This window comes from Microtus oregoni, unplaced genomic scaffold (assembly GCF_018167655.1).
Source record: "Microtus oregoni isolate MIOR12 unplaced genomic scaffold, Mior012 000004F_ref0000308, whole genome shotgun sequence".
NCBI classification, from domain to species: Eukaryota; Metazoa; Chordata; class Mammalia; order Rodentia; family Cricetidae; genus Microtus; species Microtus oregoni.
Window position 1 is genome coordinate 6,592,219 of NW_024543063.1, and position 20,670 is coordinate 6,612,888.

General features: G+C 47.8%; 1 protein-coding gene across 2 annotated transcripts in view; it reads left to right on the top strand.

Annotated features, from left to right (window-relative positions):
- Positions 1 to 998: 998 nt before the first annotated feature.
- The window catches only part of Asb18 (ankyrin repeat and SOCS box containing 18), a 65,896-nt gene continuing 46,224 nt past the window's right edge, over positions 999 to 20,670 (top strand). For both annotated transcript variants that reach the window (XM_041650581.1, XM_041650583.1), the window contains exon 1: positions 999 to 1,233. In XM_041650581.1, the coding sequence (XP_041506515.1) occupies positions 1,029 to 1,233 (205 nt within the window). In that variant the 5' untranslated portion in view covers positions 999 to 1,028. The remainder of the gene's footprint in view (positions 1,234 to 20,670) is intronic.

Consider the following 20,670-nt stretch of genomic DNA (forward strand, 5'->3'; position numbering starts at 1 on the left):
GGAACCCCAGGGGTTCCAGCCCCAGCCCCACACACAACCGGATATGGTAGCACACACCTATTATCCCAGCTCTGGGAAGGAGAAGGCAGGAGGCTCAGGAGTTTAAGGTTATGCATAGTAAGTCTGAAGCCATTCTGGACTGTATACATGATGTCTGTATATCAATCAGTAAATAAGTAATAAAGAATACCAGCATAACCTCCTGCTAAACACAACAGAAGACCCAAGGTCAGGTCAGGTAGATGTTTCTGAAGCTCTTGTTTTGAGAAAGAAAACAGTCACTGATAGCTCTAAGCTGGCCACAAGGCATATACCTGTTGTCCATGCACTCTAGAGACTGAGGCAGGAGAATGACAGGTTCAAGTTCAGCATCAATTACAGAGTAAGACCCCATGGTGTGGTTTCAATGTAAAATGTCACCAAAGGTTCCTGCGTTTTGACACTTGGTCCATAGTTGGTGGCATTGTTTCTGGAGGTTGTGGAGCCTTTAGGAGGCGGAGCCTTAGTGGAGGAAGTGAGTCCACTTCCTGTCTGCTCAATGCTTCCTGACTGCAGAAGTGATGTGAACAGCTGCTTCACACTCTTGTCACCATACCTGCCCTCCCTCCTATACTGTCCTGTTCTTCCCTGAAGGACTGTAGCCCCTCCAACTGTGAGCCAAAACCAGCCCCCCACTTCCCCCCACTGTTAAGTTACTTCCTGCTTCCTGTTAGGTATTCGGTTACAACAATGAGAAAGGCAACTGATCAAACCTTCTCAAACAACATCCCCTCTAAAGAGCTTTACCACTTCTCCAAACACACTGAACTGCCTACTGCCCCTCTGTGGAGAAGCCTGCACAGAGATCCTGGGGAAGAGGCCTCCTCTGCCCTGCCATCCAGGTAGCAGTGGCAGCTTGGGCCCTCCCTGCTGGCAGTAACCCAGCGTGGTTCTATTTATAGCCACCTGTGCTGCTCTGGGGACAGGGCTAACTTTGGACATGCATTAGAGGAAGAAAAGAAGGTTGGTCCCGACACAGGGACACCACAATGTCCAGCTGGGACTTGCCACCAGATTACCCCCTCAGCTCAGACTTTGTGAGGAGATTAAAGTCTGCTCTGGCCACTGGGGACAAGGACATGGTGCAGGAACTGATCTGCACTGAAGCGGAGCCCGTGGACGCCGTGATAGAGCTGGCTAATGACGACTGGATGAAGGAGCCCTCCGCTCAGCTGCCCACGGGTGCACTGCTAGGTAACCCCCGGAGGCCACAGGCCAATTCTAGCGCATGCTGGGGTCTGCTCTGGGGAGGGAAGGCAAGGGTTCAGACAGGTGGTGATACATCCTTGATATCCAGTAGTCATATAGCTCTGTGTTAAGCGAAATAACAAATGGAGGCCAGGCAGTGGTGGCGCATGCCTATAATCCCAGCACTCGGGGGTGGGAGGGTGCAGAGGCGGGTGGATCTCTCTGAGTTTGAGCTCTGCAAGAGCTAGTTTCAGGACAGGCTGCAAAGCTACAGAGAAACCCAGTCTCGAAAATAACAACAGTAGTATAATAATAATAATGATAATAACAATAATAATAATAATAAATAGAGAGGCTCACCACAGCAATAATTGTATTGGCAGGCAGACACTGTGATGGACAGTAATTTGCAGGCATGTTCAAGTACAGGTGGCAAACAGAAGCTGTTGAAAGGTGGGATCTTAGGAATCCTACTGCTATGAAATGATACCATGGTCACGGTAACTCTTATAAAGGAAAACATTTAACTGGGGCTGGCTTACAGTTCAGAAGTTCAGCCCATTATTGTCATGGTGGGGAGCATGGCAGCATGCAGGCAGACATGGTGCTGGAGAAGCAGCTGAGAGTTTGACATCTGGAACCACAGGCAGCAGGAAGAGGGAGTGACACTTGGCCTGACTTGAGCATCTAGAACCATAAAGCCCACTCCTAGTGACACACGCACTCCCAAAACCCCACACCTACTCCAATAAGGCCACACCTCCTAACAGTGTCACTCCCTGTGAACATATGAGGGACATTTTTATTCAAATCACCACAGGGAGCAAGAAGAACAGCCTAAGATATCACTGCAAGGATCACTAACATGGGTAAGGTTGCAGGTGTCACTGGGTGCTGAAGTATTTGTCCACTATGCCCAGGGCTCTGGGCTTCATCCCCAGAACTGCAGAATCCTTAGGTCACCAGGGATACAACTGTTTGGGCTGGATGGGCAGTCATTGGACATGCCTACAGAAACACTTTCTGTGTAAGCTGGCCTTTGGAAACACATCCAAATATCTACCATATCCAAAAATTGCCTTTGTTCCGGCAATTTCTGTGACTTCTAATTACCAGCCATAAAGTCCCTTCTTCCCCAGGTTTGGCTGCATTTTCTGTACTGTCCTTAGGGTTCAGCCCAGGTGACTTCATCTTCAACACTGCTTACACACTTGCCTATGGCACATGCTGAGAACATGCGGGTGTTAACCTCAGCATCAAGTCCAACATCACTCAAAACCATCTAAAGAAGATCAGAGCTCCTGCTCTGCCCCAGGACAGGCTGTTCTCATCTTTCTTCTCCTCTACCCATTTAGAGTGTAAATTCCACAGACCCGCTCCTACGTCACCAGAGTCATGTGATGGCCTTTTCTCGCATCCAAAAAGAATGACAGTAGGGGCAGAAGAGATGGCTCAGTGGTTAAGAACAGCTACTGCTCTTGCAGAGGACCTAAGTTGGGTTTCCAGCATCCCAGTCAGAGGCTTCACAACTGCCAAAAACAGCAGTTCCAGGACATCTGTTGCCCTTTTCTGGCATTATACTCATATGTGCAAACAAATGTGTGCATACACGCGCACACACACACACAATTTTATTAATTTTTTAACTGCTCATGTGCAGTTAAATATAAAATAAATAAATACATCACATGTGGAGATTAACCATATATATAAAAATAAAATATATATATATATAACCATTTATATAAAAATAAAATTAATACAAAATTAAAATAAATACATCATGTGGAGATTAACCACAAAACCCTTAAACCACATGCCTGCTGAAGAATGTCTTTATATTATTCTTCTTATAAATAATACTGTATTCAAGTCTTTGGTACCGTCGGTACGCCTTCACCCCTACACAGGGCGCATCCTTTAGGTAAGTGCCTGGAAACTGTGTGACTGGTACAGAAATATAGAATTTTGGGGGATATGTTTCCAAAATCTGAAAGGAAGTAAGGCAGCAAATTTTGCCCTGGCCTTCAAAAGCATGAGCATTCCTGATTTTGAGAATTCATATTGAAAGTGCCAGTTTAATGCCGGGTGTGCCGGCAGTTCTTACTTCCTGGTAGGCCATTCCTCTGTGTGTTTGTGTGAGTGTGCATGTGTGTGTGTGTGTGTGTTCACATGGGTGCACATGTGTATGTGCTGGGGAACACCAAGGTCAGCAATCTTGGGTATTGTGTCTCGGGCTCCTCCCATCTTGTTTTGTTGAGACGGGCTCTCTCCCTGGTCTGGAATTCACCATGTATGGTAGACCAGTAGGCCAGAGAGCCCAAGGATCCACCCACCTAGGCCAACCCAGCTGTGGGATTACAAGCATGCACTGCCACACCCAGCCTTTCTCCCTGGGTCCTGGGAACTGAACCTAGGTCCTTGTGTTTGCCTGGCAAGCACTTTACCCATCTAGCCATCTTCCCAGCCTTAGCTATCCTTTCTTTTCGCACCAGACACAGGATTTGTGTTGCCTTGTGGTGATCTTCATTGTGCTGCTCTTCTGTGTGAATCCATGGCCAATGTCTCCCACACCCTTGAATCCTTTTTATCGTTGTTATGTAATATGGACACGGTCTCCTAGTCGCATTTGCTGCAAGGCTGTTCTTAACCTCTAGTTGACCACTGATTGTTGTCAACTGTTTTCTAGCTAGTCAGGTGTGTTCCCGTGGTTCTGGTCCTGAGCCCTCGGGTCTATCCCCTGGTCAGTCCTCCTAATGTACATGTATTCATGGGTACACATGACATTACACATTCATGCATACATAAGTACATGTATGTACTGTCATGAGGAGCATGCATGGAATACTACTGCCAGGAATAACTCAGAAAGGAGGTAGATGGAAGTTCAAGGCTGGAGCCTCTGAGGGATCCATTCCACGCCTGTGACGGGAGTATCCTTCCTAGGCCAACCTTCCTTGTGATATGCGGTGTTTAAACTCCTTTTAGAGAGGTGCTTCTTTTTCCTCACATCTGGGGTCCATGGGCCCATCAGCCTTGACCATCAACTCAGCACATCTGTCCAGGAGCCAGGTCGGAGCATCAAAAGGAGGAAGTCTTGTCTGCACAGATGGCGGTGTGGTTGGAAATAACATACTTGCCCTCCTGACCCCTTCTGTGCTCTGCGCTGAGCTGATCATCACGAACTGCCTCAGCTTCTCCTTGACCTCTGGGTTCCTGTTTAGTGCAGTGTGTAAAATGTGCTAGAAAGAAAAGGGTCACGTCACTGTTTCAGTTGGCAAAGGTCTTACTATGCATGCCCAGCTCCTGCCTGGAGCTCCCACCTCCTTGGAGCTTCCCTTAATGTGCTGCCTCCCTTGCAGCCTGAAGCCATGCCACCTGCCACCAGCTGGGGCCCTGGCCAGGGCGAGGATACTGTCTGTACATCTCTTGCTAACATGTCCCGAATGGTTAAAAACTGTATGTTGGAGTGCTCTCTTTAACTCATCACTTCTTCCCATGTGGCTAATTATGGGCAAAGTCTTTGCCATCCAGTTACTCTCAGAGTGCTGGAAACTGGCAAAATATGTCAGGGAAGTTACAGTCCTCCCACCACGACTCCATTGCTTATAGATTTTGATACCCAGACCTCTCCCTGCTGGAAATGTGACAGTCTGAGGAGAAGGTGAGCTGCCACCGCACCCTATGTGAGCTATGCATGGTGCTTTGTGTGTCTGACCAGTGTCCCTGAGTGCCCTGTAGGTCGTGAGAGCGGGCTTCCCTTGGTAGGTCCAGGAGCCTCACAGAGAAGCTCCCGGATGGACTGAACTTGGACCTGGTCCCTGCACTGCCCGCAGAGACAGTGGCATCCTAAAGGCTCACAATGGTCCCAAATTGAAGCTGGCATGCTTTTTTCTCATACGAACTTTGACCCATGAAACTGTTGACTCTTGGCCATCCTTTGGGACCCACTGCCTTAGGTCATGGGTTGTGTCCCTTTGTTCTCGTAAGACTTACTAGGATTACAATGTCCATGTGGTCTTTGGGATTCCTGAGAAGTGGTCACTGTGGCACAGGTGACTGCAGCCTGTACGGGGCATAAAGACTCAAGATCACAAGGACCCTGTACAGAATTCAGGAATGTGGAAGGCTGGGAAGACAGAGGAGGGGTTGGGGAAGGGCAGAGCGGGGTATACCCACCACATGAGAAAAATGAGAATCAAGTGTCAGGGAAAAAAATCATTCTACACAGAAGAGAAGCGGTTTCCACCCCAAGGACAACCCCAAGTGGATGGAGCTCAAGGCAAGGGTCAAAAGATGATAGCGTGAACAAAAAGCTGAAGAGAAACCTGACCATCATGGGCTCATTGGCCTCTGGACCTATTTCTCCACCAAATAAAGAGAGAGAGAGACTCCTACCAAGAAAGCTGTGGAAGCAGATTTTTCTGGAGAAGCCAGCCAGGTGCTCATGTACCCCTTGCTACAAGGTCAGAGAAACTAGAAAACACAGCTGAGGCAGAAGACGGAGCCATCACCTCCTGAGGAGGCAACAGGAAGGGAAGGTTCATTGTTCCAGATTCCTTTAGGGGGTGACAAATCTTGGGAGACACCCGCTCTGCTATAAGAATGGGTGTGGGGACCAAACAAGATATCGGGAAGGGGCCAGAGTCTTCTAGTTAGGTCTCAGCCCTTTTAGCAGGGGCCACTGTAACTCCCAACCCAATCTTGCTCAAGACAAGACCCTCCCACTCACCCACTGGGAGGAATCTGAGGTGCCCTGGGTTGCTGGCTCTATGCTCACTCTAAGGATGAGGGGCTCTGTGTGTGTGTCTGTGTCTGTCTGTCTGTCTGTCTGTCTGTGTCTGTGTGTATCTGTCTGTCTGTGTCTGTTTGTCTGTGTATTTTCAGAACAACTCACAATCAGCTCAGCTCTCCTAACAGAATGTTCTAGTAAGAACGTCCCCTCCCCTACTCACCTTTGCTACCCACCTCCTTCCAGATCCCACTCAGGAAGGTCACCTCTCTGAAAGGTCACACTATTCATCCAGGTGACCACCTCACCTTCTCCCCTGCAAGAACATACATCCTTCATCTCTGTTTGTTACTGGAAAACATGGCCGTCTTAGTCTGTTTTCTGTTGTTGTATCAAAATACTCTGTGCAAGATAATTACAAAGCAAAGAGGTTTATTTGAACTCACAGGTTGAGAGACTGGGTATGCTGAACCAGGAAACTTAGCTGTTCACCCCCTTGACTGCATTGTAACCTGGCATGCAGCATCATGGTGGGATAAGGACAGAGTGATCCCATGGTGGAATACAGCATCATGGTGGAATACAGAACAGTGATCCCATGGTGAGTCAGAAGCCAGAGACAGGAAGAAGCCAGCTATGATTTTTATCAAGCTTTTCTTTTTCTCTTATATTCCCCATTTAATATACTTATTATATTTCATATATGATATGCTTATTATATATAATATTGGACTTTCTTATGACATTGTATACATGTATATAAAATATTTGTTATCATATTCATACCTACTACAGTCTCTAGACTCACGATCCTGCTGATCCCACTCCCTTTCCCAGTCAGGTTGTCCTTGTAGTGTGTGTGTGTGTGTGTGTGTGTGTGTGTGTGTGTGTGTGTGTCTGTCTGTCTGTCTGTCTGTCCTAATGAGTTTAATTAATGTTGCTCACAGAAGCCTGGATCATCCTCCCTCCACCTCCAGGCTCTGAGATTCCAGACACAGCCCACCCAATGTGCCTTCCTTTTTCTGTGGAAGCACAGGATCTGAACTCTGATCCTTGAGAGTGTGCAGCAAGCTCCCTCCTCACCAAGCTGTCTCCCGGGACAATTTCTTTTTATGCCACCAGATATTTCAAACTCACATACCCCTCCCTGGCCTAACACCCTGTATCCTCAGCCTTGAGGAGACGCTCAGTCATGGGGCACAGTGCTGGCGTGGACTAGCCACACCCCTCTGTGGACCCCGCACTGGATGGATGCAGACCCAATGAACAGTGCTCCTCTGCGGGGAAATATTTCACTCTGCTTCAAGCCAAACCTGACCCCCTGCTATCGATTGTCCACGACAATCATTCGTCCTGACTTCTTTTCCATACTGACTGGAGTACGGAAAGGGGGAAAGGGTGGCTGAGAGGAGGGCAAGACCCACCTAATCCCTCAAACGCTTCCGCTGTACAATTTAGTAACTGCCATAATCACATACTTAAGAAACAACTGATTACTAATTGCTATTATTAAGGGTATCAGCATTCTGTGATTCTGCGGAGGGTACACCATATACAAGTCAAGATGCTACTTGAGTTCCCGATGGAAATAGAGGAACGGCCGTATTATGTTGTGTTCAGGGCAACGGTGTTTAAGCACCCAGGGGAAAGCTAAAGAAAGACTAACTGAGCTTTTATTAAGAGGTCTTCCCGGTAGCATGTATAGATGGAATGAGTGTACAGGAACATGCGATAGACTTGCACACGTGTGAAAATGGGGACCAGTTGTGAAGGGGCTTCTTACCCAAGGCTGTATGCTAAAGATGCCAAGACACTTAGCCTGGTCCACCACGCCACATCTGTCATACTTCCTTACGTATGGAGAGAAACACCACATGGGATATTTAAGTTGAGAAAGCACATGTAGCTCCTGCCTCTAAAGAGACATGATGGCCGGGTGAGTGTGTTGATGGTGACCTCTCAGCCTAGTGGTATAGTGTTCAAGGCAAAGGTCTCAGAGTAAAATGACCCAGGCTCTCACTCTGCTACTGTCCATGGAGCCTTGAATATGTCGGCCCATTCCTCTGAAGCTTAATTTCCTCCCTGAAGAAAAAAGGACAAGATATCAGTCTGTGTCAACTCTGAAGCTCTCTGCCAGCCAGGGTTCCAAGAAGGACTTGTGTCCATGGAGGAGATTAGCATCACCCGTTGGCAGACACCCTGCCTGTCTGAGCAGTTCTTCCTGCAATGGTCTGTGCAGAACATCCCCTGCCTTCAGCAGAAAGTTCCGCTGACTAGTTTGGGGGTGCACTGGGAAGTGGTGGTATTGTCTGAATGGTTTGTAGGAAACCGGGTGGCACATTTATGCCAGGCTACAAGACAAAGGAGAGCAAGTACCTCAGCAGAGTGTACCAGACCTGCCGTCAGTCTGGCGTGGAAGCAGAGTGTCTTAGTTAGGGTGTCTATTGCTGTGAAGACACCAGGACCACAGCAGCTCTTATAAAGGAAACCATTTAATTGGAGTGGCTTCCAGTTCAGAGGTGCAGTTCATTATCATCATGATGGGACATGGTGGCATGCAGGCAGACATGGTACTGGACAGGTAGCTGAGAGTTCTACATCTTTGCAGGCAACAGGAAGTGGTCTTTCTCGCTTGGTGTGGCTTGATCATTTATGAGACCACAAAGCCCGCCTCCACAGTCACATACTTCCTCCAGGAAGACGACATCTAGGTCTGGAGACATGGCTCAACAGTTAATAGCACTGGTTGCTCTTCTAGGGGGCCGAGGTTCAATTCCCAGGACCCACATGACAGCTCACAACTGTCTGAAACTCCAGTTCCAGAGGATCTGAAACCCTCACACAGACACACATGCAAGCAAAACACCAATGCGCTTAAAATTTTAAGAAATGAATAAAGAAAAATCATTTTTTAAAAAAACCACACCTAGTCCAACAAAGCCACACCTCCAAATAGTGTCACTCCCTTTGGGGGCCATTTTCACTCAAACAACCAGAAAGAGAGAGAGAGAGAGAGAGGAATCAGCAGCGCTACACTGACCTGCTCTTCTCAATGCACTCCCGAAGAGGTGTTATCTTCCCACTTTGAGGAAGAAAAGAGCTCCGATGAGGCTCAGAGATGTTAAGCAACCCAGTTGAGGTCTCCCAGCCACCATGTATCCAGTGCTCCCCTTTGTACCTCATAAACCCTAGAGTCACCTGGGCTGCACTTGGCAGGGCACCAAAGCTCACTCTTCACTCGGTAATCAACCACCAGGTACAAGTGGAGCATGTGTTTAAAAACAAGAACATCAGAAAATTTGCAGGAAAATGGATGGAATGAGAAAAAAATCATCCTGAGTGAGGTAATCTAGGCTCAGAAAGACAAACATGGTATGTGTTCACTCATAAGTGGATACATAGAGTAAAGGACAACCATGCTACAATTCACAACCTCAGAGAGGCCAGGTAACAAGAAGGGTCCAAAAGGGCACACATAGATTTCCCTGGTAAGGGGAAGTAGAAGAGACCTCCTGGGTAGACTGCAGGTAGGGTGGGGATGGGAACATGAGGGATCAGTTTGAGGGGTGGATGGAGGAGGAGAGTAATGGAAGAGATGACTTGATGGGGGTGGATCAGGTAGAAACCTAACGGAAGGGAAACTCCCACAAATCTACGTGAATGATACCAACTAACGCTCCTGTCAGTAGTGAATAGGTAGCCTGAACTAACCATCTCCTGTAATCAGTATGGTGACTACCCCAGTGCTCATCAGGAGCCTTCATCCAGTAACTGATGGAAGCAGATGCAGAGATCCACAGTCAAGCACTGGCCTGAGCACAGGGAGTTCTGTTGAGGAAAGGAAGGAAGGATTGTACAAGCCATGGGGTCAGAGTCATCACAAGGGAACCCAGAGAATAACTGGCCTCCTCATGGGAGCTCACAAACTATGGACCAACGACTGGGGAGCCTGTATGGGACCAGCCTAGACTCTGCATATGTGTGATGGCTGTGTGGCGAGACCCCTGGCAGTAGGTTTAAGACCTATCCCTAATGCTTTGGCTGACTTTGGGGAACCTATTTCCAAATGATGGGTTACCTTGCCCAGACTTAATGCTTAATACTAAGCTTCTCTTAGTCCTACCTCAACTTGATATGCCATGTTTTGTTGACACCCATGGGAGGCCTGCCCCTTTCTGAACAGAGGTGGAGAGGGGTGGATTGGAGAGGGAGGTGGAGGGAGGGAATGGGAGGAGGGGGAGGGGAAGTTGGGATCAGAATGTAAAATAAATGAAAAAAATTTTAATTACTAAAGAGGGGAGATAGAGGAAAAAGACTGGAGCATGGGGACTACTGCCTCCAGCCAGGGCTAGGGCCGCCGGCCCACCTAAAGGCACTGTACAAAAAGGTGCATGAAGGCACTTTCCCCATGGAAGGTGTCACAACCCACTGAGCTGGTGTCCCCAGGGACACACACACACCACCAGCACCCATGCACGTATGTGCATTCATGCATACCTGCAATATTAATAGTTCAGAGTCCCTAGTTCTGAATATTTCAGCAAAAGACCGGGAAGGAGGGAGGGAGGGAGGGAGGGAGGGAGGGAGGGAGGGATGGAGGGAGGGGAAAGGAAGGACAGGCAGAAGGAAGGATGGATGGACAAATGCTTGAGATTCTCTTCTAGAGAATAAGAGAAGACACCAGAAGCAGGAGGTGATCCATGGCAGGGAAGGGAAGCAGAGATGTTCCCCACCAACTTGGCTGCTCACCCGGTCATACACTGTGGGGGCTGGGAGACCCTGCTCGCAGCAAAATGAAATTAAACCTTTCTAAGTACTTATAAATCAGAATCTAATGACACTATCCCACCACCAGCCTGAGCATTGCTCTTATTACTTTGATTCACAAGCCAGGAAAAGATCCGGAATTATGCACAAATTATTGTCCCATCTTCTTAATTAACGCTGATTGCAAAATTCTTGCTAAAGTCCTTGCTAACAGACTCAATTATGTACCGCCTGAATTGATTCACCCAGATCAAGTGGAATTTATTAGAAATACACTTTCCTACAATAACATCAGATTATCTTTGAATATAGTTAAATTATTTAGGAATAAGACGGTTACGGCAGCCGCTCCTGCCTTAGAGAACACAAAAATACCTAGAATTAGAGTGTTTCTTTGCTTTCTGCAAGACACACACCCTCGGCGCTTACATGTCCCAGAAGCAGGTTGAGTCACACTGTGAAGAGATGAAATGCATGCCTTCGAGCTAATGGTCCAGCTTCAAAGACATATGGGCAGGAAGAAAAATCCTACAGGGTCGTGTCTCCACTGTCCCCCACCCCCAGGACAAACTGTCCCTGCCTTCCCTGCCTGTGGAACGCGGTGAAATCGCAATTAGACTAAATCAGGATATTTTCAGAATCAAAATGGAGAAACAGACAAATAAAACGGTAATGTATGCTGATGGCATCCTCCCATTAGCATCACCGCCAAGCACGCTGGAGAGTTTCATTTGGGGAGAACAAAAGGAAAGAGGGAAGATAGGAGAGAGCTTTCCTGCCTCTCGGGAGACAACTCCAGCTCCTGCGATGGTGCCCTGCCCGGGAAGCATCGCAAAGGCAGAAGGACACGGCAGACACACTCTCCGTAGCCAGGTTCTGCCTTCCTAGCCCCATGAGCCCTTGGCTTTGACAAAAACATCAGGACCTAGATAATGAGGGGGAACTAGCTTTGGCCTTCTTCCACTTCTCCAACTAGACAGTGGTCAGGACTTACAGACCGGTAGATTATGGAATATTTAGGTTGTCCTCGGATGGGTGAGCCTGTCGAGAGGCTGGGGTGAGAATGAAGGAACATGGCAGTGGGTGAGGGGCACACAGGGTATGAGACGTTGTACGGGGCAGTGGGGCCCAGATGGAACCAAGGAAGTGGGAATCAGAGAAAGCAGTCAAAACTGCTGTGTGAGACTGGAGCCCGAGGCTTTAGGGCCGACACTTGCCCAAAAAAGCAGTGGGCAGCCATTAGGCAGAGAATGGGAGGAAGCATATGATCTGGAAAGAAAACTGAAAATACTTTACCAGACATAGGAAGGGTGGAAGCAGAGAGATGGGTGCCAAGACACACACCATCTTGCTTCCCCACCTCTCCCTCCCTTACGGATAAAATCCTTAGAGCAGTATCATGTGTCCAGCATATCCCCCTTCCTTGGAGCTGTGGCTGATTTTGTTCTTATCTAGGGAAGACCCAACAGCAGATCAAAGAGGACATGTAGGTGGTGGGGTGGGGGAGACACAACAAACCTGAAAACATGGCAACATAAAGCTCCCAGCCTGAAAAATAGAAAGGAAAATGCACGATAATAAAATGATCATGGACTGTTGTTGCATAACATAAAAATCTGACATAATTAGTTGGGGTCCAAGAAACAGACAGAATGGGGCAGAAAAAAAAATATGATCAAATGCCATGCTTTGTTGACACCCATGGGAAGCCTGCCCCCTTTCTGAACAGAAATAGAGGAGGAGTGGATTGGTGGGGAGTGGGGCAGAGGGGAGGCCGGGGAGGGGACGGGAGGAGAGGAGGGAGGGAAAACTGTGGTTGGGATGTAAAATCAATGAATAAATTTGATAATATTTTTAAATGACCAGAGATAACTACACCACATTTCCCAGGATGAGTGGTGAAAGACGTGAACTGACACACAGATCTAAGTTCTGTATGCCCAAGGCAGAGATGGCGGAGGGTGAGCCTGCATATCTGGGCATTCGGTTACCATGGGAGAGTCACATTCACCTTGTAATAAAGAGCATGTCCCATCGGAAAGAAGAGGTGGGAAGCAGATTTGGTATAGTGCTCCTTCCCACAAATCAGCAAAGATTTCTGTGACAGCTGGTACTTTCTGTCAGCTTGACAGACTAAAACCACCCGATAGATGCCCCTACGGGCATGCCCACTGTGGGCAGCACCATTCCCTGGCCAGGATCCTGGACTGTGCAAGTGGAGGAAGGAGATGAGCAGCAGCATCCGTCATCACCCTCCACTTCCTGATTGTGGATGTGATACGGCAGGTGTTTCAAGCTCCTGCCACCTCGACTGCCCCAAAATGAACTTCACTCCTGGTCTGGGAGCCAGAATAAGACCTTTCTCTCTTAAATCATTTTTCTCAGAGTATTTTAGCAAAGCAACAGGAAAAGAAGCTAAGACAGTCCCTACTGCCCACAGCAAAATCAGCCAACTGGTTTTATGAATAAAACTTTAGTGGCACACAGCCACCTTCTGTGTTTACAAATAATCTCCAGGTGTTTGGATAACCCAAAGGCAGAGTTGAGTATGTGGAGACCATGGAGGCCCTAAAACCTAAAACATTTACTGTTTGGTGCTTCACAGAGAAAGTTTGGCATCCTCTACACAATGGCACGTGGTTTAAGTTTTAGGCCAAACACTGGATGACCTACCTGCCTGCCCCAGTCATTCCCTCTTGGTCTCCTTTCGCTTGTCAGATATGATGTCCACACTCCAGTGCTACCCTAAGCCTGTTGGGAGGCAATCATCTCTCAGGGAAATGTTTGACGCTGATACTGACTGCTACCCTTGGGAAATGTTTGCAATGATTTGATGCAATATCAGAGTTTCAAGGGTAGGGCTCATGGACTTCTGAGTCTATATTCATCTTATTTTCCCCAGTAATTATTTTTCAATGGATCTGGGAAAAGAACCAAGTCTATAACAAACTGGGAACCCTCGTTTAAAAAATGAGAAAGAAAACCCTGGTCCTTCATCTCAGGTGGTTGGAAAATTGAGCTACACCTCAACAAGGGCTTCAGTCCTGAAAGCCTCTCAGCCTTTGAGAACTTCAGGCTCTCTGGATGCTGGCAGCATATCAGTTCCTCCTTCCGGGAACCTCCTTGGGGTTTCCAGTTGGACGCTGGGGAGAGCTGGCCTCATGGGATACTGGCTAGGATCAACAGCTAGAACACATGTTTAGTGGAAGCATTGACACGGGTCTGACCCTGTAGCTTTGGAGCCCAGGTGGCTTGTCAAAGGTTTCATGTGCAAATGTCAGGATCTCCACTGTTGCCTGAAGCCACCAATACTGGCTGCAACTGAGTGAGGCTACTCTCTAAAACTGTGTCAGATCCTGAGGCCACCAACAGTGAGTGCCCAGCTTTCCGTGAAAGACAACCCTCATCTCCAGCCCTCAGGCCCTCTGCCAGGCTGGTTTGTTTTCTGTCTACATTTCTTCCATCTGGACTCCAGAATGCCTCCTTTTAGACGACACCCTTGGCGTTATAGTGCTGCGCCTCCTTCTCCATGAAGAATAGCGGGGTTTGCTCCCCAGCAATAATCAGGGAGGAAGCGTACCCCCAAGAGAGAAACCCACCAGCTTCCCACTGCTCTGTTCAGAGGCCCCGTTTGGAAGGCACCTGCTGTGGCCTCCAGCTGCTCCAATACCTTACCTTACCCTAGGCACCCAAAGCGCAAGTGTCTAGGCCTCTGTTGATTCAGCTTTGGTTACTGCTAATGGCCGCCTTGTCCATCTCTCTCACAAGCCTTCAAGGCAGGAATTCCCATACTATCTACCCATTTGATCCTAGTAACCGAAGCATGTTTTGTATACATTAACTCCATATGTGTGCATCTCCAGTCCAACAGGAACGAATCCTCCATCAGCATCAATGGACTTCCAAAACCCAGTTTTCAAAGAAACCTTTTTGTAATTTAACAAGAAACTATAGCTGACATTATATTTATTGAGGTAGGGTCTCAATTAATTCAGGCTGACCTCCAATCTGCTATATAGCTGAGCTTGAACTTGAACCACGATCCTCTTTCTTCCACCTTCAAGTGCTGGGATTACAAGCATTCTCCATCACATTCAGTGATGCAGTGCAAGGGCTTGATACATGCTAAGCAAGACTCTAACAACTGAGCTACACCCGCAGCCCTAACTTACATTTCCCACGTGTGTATTGTGTGTTCGGTATGCGTATGTATGTTCAAATGTGTGTGTGAGCATGTGTGTGTGCTGATGTGAGTGCATGTGGGTGCCTGCAGAGGGAAGAGGTGGGTGTCCGTTGTCTTCCTTGACCACCTGTCATCTCATGGATTGAGACAGACGCTCTTGATTGACCCCAGAGCTGGGGAACCCCCTCTCTCTGCCCAGAGCATGTGGGCTTACAAGTGGTTGGCCATGCCCAGCATGCCAGTCACTTTTGTGGGCACCGGGGGTTTGAACCCAGGTCCTCACACTTGCCAGCACTTTACTCACTGAGCCATCTCTTCAGCTGTGCAACTTGCACTTTAAAATTAGTAAACTTGGATACTGTGTTTAAGAGTCATTAAGTCTATGTGATTTTCCTATTGGAGATTTATTGTCATTTTTTCCGATAAGAAATAAGTCCAGAACCAGCAAGATGGTTCAGTGATAAGGGTACCTACCTCCAGATGTGACAACTTGAGTTCTATCCCTGGGACCCACATGGTGGAAAGGAAGGCGAGTCTCTGAAACCTTTCCTCTGATCTCCACACATGCCCCACAGTGCTTGCTTGGGTGCTCATTGGAACATGAACCCAGAGGCACTCATACATGCACATAAACACACACACACAAGTAAACCAATAAATGAAACAAAAGTAAACTTTAAATAAAGAATCCCAAAGAATTTTCCATCCATCAGATGAAACTGGCTTTACTTGGCCCTGTGTAAAGAATGGAAAGAGACCCCAGGAATTTCTGGTTTCAAACAGGGTCACAGAGCTCGCTCAGCACAACAATCAGACTAAACCAACTTCAAGAGGGAAGCATCCTGCTCCCCGTGTGAGGTTCATAGCAAACAATCAGGCTGAACATGCAATTTGTCTCAAGAGGCAGAAGCTGCAATTTCACCATGTCATTAAATCCCCAGGACAGTTGTGAAGAAAGCTGGACCTCCCTGGGCATGGAACGTTCTGTGACAGCCTCTCCAGCACTGTCCCTGTGGGCTGGAAATGTCCTGCCACAGTTGCTGCTATGTGGTCCTGCCTGAGGAGTGTTTGGTGGCTCTGCCTTGCCTTCAGCCACCATGGTGGCTCACGTAAAAGCGCAAACCTTTGCACTCTGGGCACCGCAAAGCACTTGTGGGCTGTCCGTGCGAACGGTTCCTGACCTCTAGCTGGGACCGTGTGGGTGCTGGGGCTAGACCTTGTTGCTTTACATTGTCTGTGCTGAGCTCTGTAGCACGTCGGGGGAGGGGGGGAAGTTACAGGGGTGGTTTGCCCCCTCCCCCATATTGTGTTCCTCCGCACGATGGAAATGAGATTTCTTAATAATGTGAAATTGGCACAGATAATTTAAGTCATTATTAATAGATACACTTGATCTGAGGAAGCGAATGTTTTAATGTTTTGTTAAATGGGGTGTGTTGTATCCACATTGTCATTTGAAGAAAAGGTTAAGGCACTTCAACGTTCTTCAGATTAATGTCGGGGCAACTCACTCGGGTGGATGTGTCTTGGGTGGCAAAAATGGAGCTTCGTGCACCTGCCAGGCTTCCTACTGAAACTGGTAAGAATCAAAGTTAACGCAGAATGTGGGGTGAAGGAAGGTGGCCTTCGGGAACTTCCAGAGAGAATGCGATTGGAAAGGGGCAGTGTAGGAACCCTATGGTCCAGCCTGCAACTGTGAGGCTGTCGGAAGAGATGCCATCAGCCTGGGGTGAGGGGATCTAGAAGGTGGCAGTATCAGAGAGCTTTTTGCTGCTGTGGTAAAATGCCACGACCAAAAGGAACTTTATTTGGGCTTCTATTTCCAGAGGGTTATATGCTATAATGATGGAGACAGAGCGGCAACAAGCAGCGGGAGCAGGAAGCTGAGAGATGGTGTCTCGACTCCACAAGAGAGGCAGAGAGGGCAAACTTGAAGTGGAGTGAGGCTATAAACACTCAAAACCTACTCCCAGTGACAAAATTCCTCCAGTAAGTTACGCTCCCTGACTGACCTGAAGGTTCCATAACCTCCCCACACATCCCCGCCAACGGGAACCAACTGTTTTAATATCTGCGTCTACGGGGGACGTTTCTCATTCAAACCACCACAGTGGCCATCTACGGAAAGGGCCACAGCGACTGGGCCAGCAATGTGAACGAGCATGTTTATGAGCACATGCAAACACTCTGACGTGTCTATGGGGACTGTGACCTCTTGCCCCTTTGACTTTTTTTTTTTCTTGAAATTGGAAAATGTCTGTATATTGCCAGTTGGCTTTTTTGTTAATTTATTTATTTATTAAGGATTTCTGCCTCCTCCCTGCCACCACCTCCCATTTCCCTCCCCCTCCCCCGATCAAGTCCGCCTCCCTCATCTGCTCAAAGAGCAATCAGGGTTCAGTGGCCCTTTGACTTTTCACTTACTTGGACACTTGACCCCAGTCAGAAACTAGGTACGTTCCAATGGCCCAGGAAGAAAGCCAGGCGTTGATCCTACCTCAAGAGCATGGGAAAATGGCAGTGGTACCCTGCTTTGGAAACTATCCCTGGGACAAACAGAAAATTAATGCTAGAGAGAAAGTGGCCAGTCCTGTCACCAAGCCACCAGCCCAGCATTCAGAATTGACTGGACTGTCCCACAAAGTCTCTAGAGTATGAATATTTAGATGTTGTTTGGGAGAAAAAGATGAACTTTGGTCAGCTTGGTTATAGGAAACCAAGATCCCATGAAGCTTAAGAATCACCTCTCAGGCTCCCCCATGTGTGCAACCTATGGTCATCTCAAGGTAGAATTCACCTTCATCTCCCTGGATCCAGGGCAAAAAACAACAACATCTCTCTCATTAGCTGTCTCCACGACAAGATGGCGTTAGGAAAGACTAATCGGTGTCCCTCCTGTGGACCAAGCATCACGCTTATTATTTAAATCTCCAAATAATATTCTCTGCAATCTGATATTCAAGTCCAGGTACCACCTGCCTCCAGGGTGAAGAAGCGACTCCTCATTCTGTCATTCAGACAAAAGCTGGGCATCCTCTCCTTTCCTTCTTAGATTTTTTTCCCTTCCTCCTCCTCCATTCACTCTGTGCCACGGTTTACCAGACAAACAAGGCTTGCCCCATCAAAGTGGTACCATTTGTTAGTCGGTCTGCAGAAATAAAATTATTATATCTGCTAACTTGGGGCATACTAAATTCATTAGCCATCCTCTTTTCAGGAGAGAAGCATCCAGAAGCATTTGCAGGTAGGACCAGCTCCTTGGTCAGAACATTCATGGAACCTTGCTGCAAGAAAGGAGAAACGATTTTAACAGCGACACCAGAGACAGGAAGAGAAACTGAAGAGAAAGGTCTACTAAGGCTGGGTGAGGGATGAAAACCCACTCCCATCTTCAAGGTAACTGCTAATGTTGATCAGTGATAAAGTAGTCACCTAACTGGGAAACACGACACTAGCCAAGAAAAACCAAATCAACAGTGGACCAGCGTGGAGGCAGAATCAGATAGAATCAGATGTGCGCAGGCTTCAAAACAGAGATCAAAGGAAACCCTGGGCAGCAAAGCACAGTTGCTTGGGGACTCCAGGAAGGACTCGGGGTTCTGAAAGCCCAAGTTAGTGAACTTGAACTGACCCTTAACAGATACAAGTGACCCTACTGTACAAACAAGCTTTGATGGCTTAAAATAACTCCAAATAACTTGCTACATTTGTGTAACCTAAATTTGGGTGCAAACATCAGTATGCCCTTGGCACCAAGTGCCTCTGAGCTAGACAACAAGAAAAAGAAGTCTCTAGAGTCGTAAGCAGGAGGACCCAGAGCCATGACCCAGCAGTTTGAGACCCTTGATTCACAAGAAACAGAACTCTATATGCCTGGCGCTTCCCCCACTGGCTTGGAACACTGACTCCATCCACTGCTCTGGCCTGCTGAGATCATTTGGAACCTGATTGCATCCCTGGGGCTCACAGTTTCCCCTCCGTGTATTTGTGCAAATCACCAACCAGTGGACATGCAGGGCAGGGCTGAAGGCAGCATTTTGCCGTATCTCTAGGTCCCTTCTGCAGCATGTTCTATCTGCAGCTGCAGATAGAAGCACTCAGAGAGTTCGCAGTGATCCTTCTGCACAAGCCACTGCCTAGAAGAGCTCAAGAGAGTTTCCAGACTGGGGTCCTGTCATCTCCGGATCTCCTAGCTCCTCGGGCGATTCCATTTTGCAACCAAAGCATCAGGCTCTTCTCTGGGGCACCGCACATGGCACTGTTCCACTGTGAATCACTGAGTCAGATTATCTTTTACAAAGAACCACATTTTTTTCTTCTCTGAAGTCTTCAGAATGCTTGCCACGCACCTCAGGTTGAAGTGCACACATTCCTTACCTCACCCCACTGCAGGGCAGTGAACAATTGCCTCCTAAGCCACACTCTGTCCTGCTCACCTTGATAGACTCCTACTGATCTCCAGACCTACAGGTGACACCCGTTTTTGAAACATCCTCAAACCATCTTTCCAAATCCCGGTGAGACATTCCCGGACCTAGTGTGATGCTCCCTAGTCTAAAGAATCTCAATTTGTTCCGCATTTGACAAGTAAAGCTATCATCCCTGGTCCTTCTGTTTTACGATAGTTCCTCAGGTTTTGACAGGTTTTCAGCAGCTTACACACAAAATCACATTTAAAACAGGTTTGGTTTCTGTGTGGAGTAGAGTTGGCAAGGAAGGCAAAGCCTGAGTCAGCTCTTGGGGCTGTGTGCTGATTTTGACCCGAGTTGAAAGCAGTGAGGACTAGAGGAATGGGGTGGGGAATAAAGCGAGAAAAAGGAGAGGAGGCGGGGAAAAGAGTCTGTGGGAACACTAGGTGTACCTAGGCAGTGTCACTTAGAGGCAGAAGCAGATAAGGATCAGAAAGAAATTTCTCCCTCACCCCTACGGGACTCCCCACAGCTGGTGAGGGGGAAGACCAAATGGCTCTTGTTGGGGTCTTCTAGACATTGATTGTTTTTTTACCTGTGTGATCATTGCAGATGGGGTTTTTATCTCCAAATCTCCGAAATTTTACAACACACCCCCAAAATGTGATAATGTTTGGTGAAAAACTAAAGGAAAGAATGGGTTAGTTTCTAGGCTGGTTGGTTTATTTATTTAAAGTAACAGTTAACAATGCTTCTATTCTTGTTCTGGGGGAAACAAAAGTCAGCTCTCTGTCCAGTTTGTGAAGTCATCCTCATGTCCCACTTGCAAAGGCGGCCCAGTCTGCCAGGAGTTATTTTTAAAGTTCGACTCCCTGGCTACTGAACTCCAGCTCCGACATCGAGTGAACTGGCTAAAACACACCGGAAGCTAAATTTAGCCTGGAGCACAGCTCAGTTCATCCTGAGATTCCCCTCCAGGCCTCTCAAAAACATCCAGTGACAGATTACAACAGGTTGGAAGACATCTTCCAGTTTAAAAAGCAGGGCAAGCTCAAGTTGCTTCGTGTTATAGCCGTGCCGGAGCTCTCTAGAAGAGGACCTAATTACCACCCATTTCAGGAGAATGAGATAGTGCCATGCCTGCATTTGGAGAAAAGGAGAACCAGAAACACTTACTATGGCTGCCGGAATGCTGGAGGGGGGAGAGAAGGGGAGCTGCAGCTCATGGCTAGGCCCCTCCAGCCACACTATCTCACACCAGTGACCCCTTTGCCTCTCTACACAGCCAGCATCCCTTACCTACCTATGTAGAGGCATCCCTGATGGACAGACAGCCAGACAGCCAGCCATAA